General features: G+C 48.4%; 1 protein-coding gene across 4 annotated transcripts in view; it reads right to left on the reverse strand.

The window, feature by feature from the left end:
- The window catches only part of stx16 (syntaxin 16), a 37,870-nt gene extending 36,811 nt beyond the window's left edge, over positions 1 to 1,059 (reverse strand). Inside the window, exon 1 of one of the 4 annotated variants that reach the window (XM_052031266.1) lies at positions 765 to 1,059. In XM_052031266.1, coding sequence (XP_051887226.1) covers positions 765 to 887 — 123 coding nt within the window. In that variant the 5' untranslated portion in view covers positions 888 to 1,059. The remainder of the gene's footprint in view (positions 1 to 764) is intronic. The other 3 variants (XM_052031267.1, XM_052031268.1, XM_052031265.1) reach the window with 3 other exon arrangements.
- Between the last annotated feature and the right edge of the window lie 8,026 nt (positions 1,060 to 9,085).

Below are 9,085 nucleotides of genomic sequence, written 5' to 3' on the forward strand. Positions count from 1 at the left end.
CCAGAGCCCTGCCCCATGGATACCCCGGGTACCAGTGCCCAGAGCCCTGCCCCATGGATACCCCGGGTACCAGTACCCAGAGCCCTGTGGTTACCCCCAGGTACCAGTGCCCAGACCCCTGCCCCATGGATACCCCGGGTACCAGTGCCCAGAGCCCTGCCCCATGGATACCCCGGATACCAGTACCCAGAGCCCTGTGGTTACCCCCAGGTACCAGTGCCCAGACCCCTGCCCCATGGATGCCCTGGGTACCAGTGCCCAGAGCCCTGTGGTTACCCCCAGGTACCAGTGCCCAGAGCCCTGCCCCATGGATACCCCGGGTACCAGTACCCAGAGCCCTGCCCCATGGATACCCCGGGTACCAGTGCCCAGAGCCCTGCCCCATGGATACCCCGGGTACCAGTGCCCAGAGCCCTGCCCCATGGATACCCTGGGTACCAGTGCCCAGAGCCCTGCCCCATGGATACCCCGGGTACCAGTGCCCAGAGCCCTGCCCCATGGATACCCTGGGTACCAGTGCCCAGAGCCCTGCCCCATGGATACCCCGGGTACCAGTGCCCAGAGCCCTGCCCCATGGATACCCCGGGTACCAGTACCCAGAGCCCTGTGGTTACCCCCAGGTACCAGTGCCCAGACCCCTGCCCCGTGGATACCCCGGGTACCAGTACCCAGAGCCCTGTGTGGGCGGGTTATGCTCAGACAGCAGTGCCGGCCCGAGTTGCTGCTCCTCTCCCGCGGTACCCGGCGGTCGGACGGGGACTCACCGCAGCGCCGTGGCCCAGGGCCGCTCCCGCCTCGCTACTCACTTGCTCGGCCTGCAGGTGCCGGCTCTGGACCGCCCGGTTCCGCAGCAGCACGAACGGCTCCGTCAGGCTGCGGGTCGCCATGGCGGCCGAGGGCCGAGAGCCGCGGCCCGGGCCTGGCTCCCCGCCGCGCCGGGGAAGGGAACGAAGGGAGCACCGGGGGACCGGGGACCGGGGACCGGGAGCGGGTCGGGGGAACGGGTGCAACCTCCAAACACGTCCGGCCGGCCGCCGCTGCGCATGCGCGAGGTTGGCGCCCTCCAGCGGCCGCCGGCCGCCCCTCTGCCCAAGTCACCTGGTCCTGGATCCTGGGCTGCTTCCCTCCCCACACACGCTGACCGGCCTGCTGAGTGTTTCCTGCATTTGTTTTCACCTCTCCTGGTCCCACTCTCAGGCAACATGTGTGCTCTGTTGCCTCCTGGCTCCGTGGCAACTTCGAGAGTGGTTAGTTGGTGAATTGGAGCAACCCCAAGGGCTGCAGATGCTGGAATCTGGATGAAAACCACGATGATGCTGGAGGAACTCAGCAGGTCAGGCAGCATCCGTGGAGAAAAGCAGGCGGTCAACGTTTCGGGTCAGGACTGAAGCTAGGAAAAGGGGAAGCCCAATATATAGGAGGGAAATGCAGAGCAGTGATAGGTGGACAAAAGAGGGGAGGCGGGGAGGGCACAAGGTGGTGGTAGGTAGATGCAGGTTAGAGATAGTGATGGGCGGGGAGAGCAGATCCCCACGGGATGGGTCAACGGTTAGGAGAGAGAGGAAAAAGAGGCTAGGAAAGGGAGGAAGAGAAGAAGCATGGTGGGGGGGGGGTGTTTGTGGGCAAGGGGAGGGGTGGGGATTACCTAAAGTGGGAGAATTCAATGTTCATGCTGTCAGGCTGCAAGGTTCCAAGATGGAAAATGAGGTGCTGTTCCTCCAGTTTGCGCTTGGAATTCTCCTGTCAGTGGAGGAGGCCGAGGACTGACATATCAGTGTTAGTGTGGGAGGGGGAGTTGAAGTGACTGGCAACGGGGAGATGCAGATTGCAGTTACGGACAGATATATTATTGGTTTGTTTTTGTCGCATGTACCGAAGTACAGTGAAAAAACTTTCTTTTGCTTGCCATCCATGCAGATTATTTCATCACATCAGTACATCGAGGTAGTACAAGGGAAAAGCAATAACAGAATGCAGAATAAAGTGTGATAGTTGCAGAGAAAGTGCAGTGCAGGTAGACAATAAGGTGCAAGAGTGATGTGCTCTCCTATCAGTTCTTTTCCTGTGGCTGCTCAAGTGAAGAAGGAGCCTCTGGCACGGCACTGCACATCTCAAATCTCTATAATGGGAAGATACAGGTGGATACAAATGGCAGAAAGAGCCATAAACTGCCTACCTCTTGCCCTATCTGCACCAGAGGCTGCCCATCCCATACAGCTACTGCAGACCCACAGAACCGGAATGGAAACAAGTTGGGCCGAAGGGCCTGTTTTCTGTGCTGTATAGCTCTAGGACTCTAAGTCATCCTGAAGAACGGCCCGAGGTGAAAGTTTGCTCTTTATGTTTTTCGGCTATGGTTCTATGACAGCACTAAGACCTCTGAGTCAGGAGGTTATGATGTCAAGTCTCACTCCTTGCACTGCAATACTGAACCCTCAACAGAAAATCTCGGTTGCCCTCTCCCCCTTCCATGCCCCTGGACAAAGAGCAGGGAGGCAGATTTGACAGAACTCCAGATTAATGCCAGTTTTATTGAGGGGAGAGAGGTTCATTCAATAAATGCAGTCTATCAATTTCACATATTCGGTTCTCAGTCTGAATGTAACTGTTAGAAGCCTTGCTCTGTCGGGAACTAGCCTCCTGATGGAAGACGGAGCCCAGAACCTTGCTGGACAAGATAGCTTGGTGGAAGGTCAAACGATGGAGATCTGGCCCAAGAGATCCAGTGGTACAACTGTAGGAGAGAATGGGAAGTCATGGGCACTGCTTATTCCGCAACCAAGTCATTGAGCATTGTCACTTTCTGTTAGACCTGGACATGTGCAAATTGCTGCACCATTTCCTTCATTGCACAGTGTGGACAATATTCCAAAACTCAGACTCTTTAAGGTGGTGGAAACTGTAAGTCAGATCTTTTCAAAGGTCTTAAACCTGTGCCTTTAACTCTGTTTCTCCTTCCACAGATGTTCTCTGACTTGCTGAGTTTTCAGCATTTTCTGTTTACTTTCCAAAGGGAAATATTTTGAACTTTAGATATTTAGATTTAGATATTTATTTATTAGTCACATCAAAACACACAGTGAAATGCGTCTTTTTGCATTACTGAGGATGTGCTGGGGGCAGCCCGCAAGTGTTGCCACTCTTCCCGCACCAACATAGCATGCCCACAGCTCCTAACCCGTACGTCTTTGGAATGTGGGAGGAAACCGGAGCACCCGGAGGAAACCCACGCAGACACAAGGAGAACGTACAAACTCTTTACAGACAGCAGCGGGAATTGAACCCGTGTCACTGGCACTGTAATAGTGTTACACTAACCGCTACAGTACCGTGCTGCCCCTTTAAGGGGAAATATGGTGATGGGGAGAGTCTAGGGAATGGGACTGACTGGATTGTTCTTACAAGTGATAGCATGAATATAATGGATCTAATGGCATCCTGTGCTGAAACAATTATATGATTCTAATCTGTGAACAACCTACCCATCTGAAGTGTTTCATTGGCTGTAAAGCACTTTTGGAGATGCTGAGGTTATGAAAGAGAGTACTTAAATATAAGCATTTTGTTTTAGCACTGCCACCAACACCAACTCTGAAAAGATCACAGTCTCAGCTGAGGAATGTCTTGACTTCCTATCTTCTCTTGCTAAAAATAAAATAATTCGTATTTGGCCAAAATATGGTAGATACTAGAGAAAATACCATTGCTTTGTGTCACAGCTGTGTGTTTGACTTTTAATGTTTTAAACCTATCCTAATGTAATGTGAAATCGGGAATCAAGGTTTGCCCTGCTGCATCCTGTTTTAGGTCATCCATTGGCTGAAGAGATGGTGATACAAAATGAGTGTAATTTTCAGGGTTTTTTTAAATCCCGCAACCTAGTATAAAGCATGGATTGACTCGAAGAATGTGATCAGCGTATTAAGACTGGTTCTTTCTTTTCTCAGCTGGTTGGTAAGAAAAGTCCATTCTGATCTTTTTACAGCCAATATAAAATTTTCTCTCAGTGTCTCCACAGTTTATTTAACTCCCTGAGGATAATCCGCACCTTCAGGCTCAACTAGTTCAACACCGTGGGTGGGCACGGTAGTGTAGTGGTTAGCGTAATGCTATTACAGCACCAGCAACCCGGGTTCAATTCCGGCCACTGTCTGTAAGGAGTTTGTACGTTCTCCCCGTGTCTGCGTGGGTTTCCTCCGGGTGCTCCGGTTTTCTCCCACATTCCAAAGACTAGGGTTAGGAAGTTGTGGGAATGCTATGTTGGCACTGGAAGTGTGGCGACACTTGCGGGCTGCCCCCAGAACACTCTATGCAAAAGATGCATTTCACTGTGTGTTTCGATGTACATGTGACTAATAAAGATATCTTGTCTTCCTGGCCAACTTCCCATTTTCCTGTCTCCTGACTCCGTCCTAACATTGGCTCCTAATGTGACAACATCTCCTTTCTAACAGTAGCATCCCTCCAGAGTGTTCCCTCCATGACTTTGCAACCCCCCACGTTGAAGGTCTCCTTCCCTTCTGCCCTTCTCATTTCTGACCTCCCGAACATTCCTGGTTTCCATCACTCCCATAAATTGTGTCTCTACCTTCAGTTCTCCCTTCCAAGCTCAGGAAGTCTGTCCCTAAACCACTCTAACTCTCCCTTTTTGGTCAAGCTTTTACTCATCTTTGTCATCGTCTTTTGTGGCTAAGCGTGGAACTTTGTTTGCAAGTGTGGGCTTGGTTGAATTGGATTGGAATGTCTAATCATATTAAAGGTATTACACAAATCAGGTCGTTGTTGTTGATAATGTTTAAGATTTAAGATTTAGATTTAAGTTATCTTTATTAGTCACGTGTACATCGAAACATACAGTGAAATGCATCTTTTGCGTAGAGTGTTCTGGGGGCAGCCCGCAAGTGTCGCCACGCTTCCAGCGCCAACATAGCATGCCCACAACTTCCTAACCCCTACGTCGTTGGAATGTGGGAGGAAACCGGAGCACCCGGAGGAAACCCACGCAGACACGGGGAGGACGTACAAACTCCTTCCAGACAGCGGCCAGAATTGAACCCGGGTCGCTGGCGCTGTAAAGCGTTACGCTGACCGCTACACTACCGTGTCTGCCCTGTTGATGTTGAGCATGGCAGTGTTGGATTGCAGTTTTGGATTGTAATGTGGACTACAATGTTAGTTCATTTTAATATTAATTGGTAATAGTTTAACAGTGCAGATTGTAGTGTTATGCTGTAATTTTGGATAATAATGGTACATCGTTACATCAGATTGGTCCTTGGATTCTAACGTTGTATTGGCATTGTGTATTGGATTGTAACAATACGAAACTATACTGTACACTAAATAGTTGTAACATGAGTTGCAATTAACAACTGTTACGTACCAGCAACAATAGAAACACGATGAGTCACGTTTAAATGTTAGAATCTATTTATTAATAACTACTTGTAATAATAAGAGAAATGAAAACGTTAGATATTAAACATTGACCCCAAAATAAACCCAAAGTGTGTGTGTGTGTGTGTGTGTCAAGTTCCCAAACCCCCAAGTCTAGGAATAGTTCTCAAAGTTCAGTTCAGCAAGTCATAAAACAAAACAATGAACAAAGGCTTCTGAAAACCACAGTAGAATATAGGGAGAAGGAATTTACGAAATCCACAAGTTCCACGACGGAACCCATACAACCCCTCAATCACCAATGATCTCCATTGCTTTGTTCCAAAGTATCTGCCACACTGAGGGCACTCGATACGTGGCTGCCCACAGATATACCTGCTTTCCAGTACAGGTTAATGACAAAGTGGACTCCACAGATTGCTACAAAAATCCATACATGGATTATATAGTGACAGTCACAACTATTGTTCTTCATCCATAGATACAGAGACCAGCAGTCAGTGCTACCAACTCTCTCTCTCTCTCTCTGTTCGTCTCTCTGTACGCTCCAGTTATAGTCTTTTTCTCTCACTCGCAGTAGTCAGATAACACCACGCACACTACTACACTACTGTCCAGGTGCCTTAAAGGGACACTCACCAAGTAGCAACCTGGCTCGTAACACAACACCCATTGAAAAGCAAGATATCCTCAACTCAGTTGTACGTGCCTGCCCCCTTATCCAAGATGATGCCCCCTGGTTCTAGACTCCACCCTGAGGGAACAGCCTTTCACTTTCTGTCCCTGTCAACTCCCTTCAACATTTTGTCCTGCTTCTATGAGATCATCTCTCTTTCTTCTAAATTACATAATCTGCCTGTGTAGGACAACCCCCAACCCGGTGCATCAATGTCGCACTGGCCTCCAAGACAAGCTGGTCCTTTCTTGGACAGTCCTTCTATTCCCTGCCTATTAAATACAGAAACCAAGACTGCACAGAGCGTTGCAGCTGTGGTCTCACCAAGCCCCTGTCACATTTGGTCTAACCCAAGCCCTGTCGGACTGTAGCAAGATTTCCTTATTGATATACTCCGAATCATTTAAAATAAAGACTAATAGACCTCTCAGCTTCCGAATTGCTTGCTCCACCACAGTTTCAAATTACTGTGTTTCCTGCACTAGTGCACCAAGAGGCTGCCTGGCATAAACACATATAAACTTCTTACCATTGGAACGTAGAACAGTAGAGCACAGGAACAGGCTCTTTAAACCACAATATCGACCATGATGCCAAATTAAACAAATTCCATCTGCCTACACACGGTCTGCCTCCCTACATTCCCTGCCTATTCGTGTGTCTGTCTAAATGCCTCTTAAATGTTACTATCGTATCTGCCTCCACCCCCTCCACTTGCAGTGCGTTCCAGGCACCCACCACTCTCTGTGTAATAAACTCGTTTTGCACATCTCTTTTAAACTTTCGCCCTCTCACCTTAAACTTATGCCTTCTAATATTTGACATTTCCAACCTGAGAGAAAGATTCTGTCTACCCTATCTATGCCCCTCATAACTTTATAAATTTCCATCAGCCTCCGACGCTCCAGAGAAAACAACCCAAGTTTGTGTAACCTCTCCTTATAGCACATGCCCTCTAATCCAGGCAACATCCCTGTGAACCGCTTCTGCACCCTCTCCAAAGTCTCCAGATCCTCCCTGTAATGTGCACATGATACTCCAAATGTGGCCTAACTAAAATTTTATACAGCTGCAATATGACTTACCAACTTCTATACTCAGTGCCCTGACCGATGAAAGCAAGTGTGCTATGTGCCTTCTTTATCATTTTATATACTTGTGTTACCACTTTCAGCTATGGACTTGTACCCCAATATCCCTCTGTACATCAATGCTCCTAAGGGTGCTGCCATTTACTGAATACTTTCCTCTTAACCTTCCAAAATGCAAAATCTCACACTTGTCTGGATTAAACTCCATTTGCCATTTCTCTGCCCAAATTTCTATATCGTGCAGTATCCTTCGACAACCTTCCCTGCTATCCACAACCCACCAGTCTGCAAGTCATCTGCAAAGTTACCTCCTACAGTTTCATCCAAATCATTAAGAAATATTATGAAAAACAGAGGTCTCAGCACAGATCCTTGAGGAACACCACTGGTCACAGACCTCCAGTCAGAAAAACATCTCTCTACCACTACTCTCTGTTTTCTATGTCCAAGCCAATTTCGGATCCAATTTACTAACTCACCCTGGATCCCATGTGACTGAAAGTTGCCTCACAGGTGGATAGGGTAGTTAAGAAAGCTTATGGGATGTTAGCTTTCGTAAGTCGTGGGATCGAGTTTAAGAGCCGCGAAGTAATGATGCAGCTTTACAAAACTCTGGTTAGGCCACACTTAGAGTACTGTGTCCAGTTCTGGTCGCCTCATTATAGGAAGGATGTGGAGGTATTGGAAAGGGTGCAGAGGAGATCTACCAGGATGCTGCCTGGATTAGAGAGTATGGATTATGACAAGAGACTAAAGGAGCTGGGGCTGTTCTCATTGGAGAGAAGGAGGATAAGGGGAGACATGATAGAGGTATACAAGATATTGAGAGGAATAGATAGGGTGAACAGCCAGCGCCTCTTTCCCAGGGCACCAATGCTCAATACAAGAGGACATGGCTTTAAAGTACTGGGTGGGAAGTTCAAGGGAGACATCAGAGGGAGGTGTTTCACCCAGGGAGTGGTTGGTGCATGGAATACGCTGCCTGGGGTGGTGGTGGGAGGCTGATATGTTGGTCAAGTTCAAGAGATTGTTAGATAAGCATATGGAGGAATTTGAGATAGAGGGATATGTGGGAGGAAGGGGTTAGATAGTCTTAGGAGTGGTTTGAAGGGCGGCACAACATGGTGGGCCGAAGGGCCTGTATTGTGCTGTATTGTTCTATGGTTAATCTTCTAGACCAGCCTACCATGGGGGACCTTGTCAAATGCTTTACCAAAGTCCATGTGGACAACACCCACTGCCCGCCCCTCATCAATCAGCTTCATCACTTCCTCAAAAAACTCGATCAAGTTTGTGAGACAGGACCTTCCCTGAGCAAAGCCATGCTATTCCTAATATGTCCACACTTTTGCAAATGGAAGTAAATCTTGTCCCTAAGAATCTTCTCCAATAATTTCCCTACCACTGAGGTAAGACTCATCAACCTATAATTTCCTGGTTTATCCCTGCTGCCTTTCTCAAATGAAGGAACAACACTGGCTATTCTCCAGTCCTCTGCGTCTTCGCCTGTGGCTAAGGAGGATACAAAGATAACTGTCAAAGATAAGGCCCTAGTATTCCCCTCCCTTGCTTCCCTCAGTATCCCGGGATAGATCCCATCAGGCCCTGGGAATTTATTCACCTGAATGTTTTACAAGGCATGCAACATCACCTCCTCAATAGCGACGTGCCCTAGAATCAACGTACTCCGCTTTGATATCAGCATCATCCACGTTCTTCTCCTTGGTGAATACCGATGCAAGTACTCATTACGGACCTCAGCCACTTCCACTGGCTCCGGGCATGACTTTGTCCTCGAGTGAACCCACCTTTCCCTAGCTACCCCCTTGCTCCTTACAAAACACTTTGGGATTCTCCTTAATCCCACCACCAAGGACATTTGAGTGTCTCTTTTAGCCCTCCTAACTTCTTGCTTAAGTTC

The sequence above is a fragment of the Pristis pectinata genome, chromosome 16, assembly GCF_009764475.1.
Source record: "Pristis pectinata isolate sPriPec2 chromosome 16, sPriPec2.1.pri, whole genome shotgun sequence".
Classification (NCBI taxonomy): Eukaryota; Metazoa; Chordata; class Chondrichthyes; order Rhinopristiformes; family Pristidae; genus Pristis; species Pristis pectinata.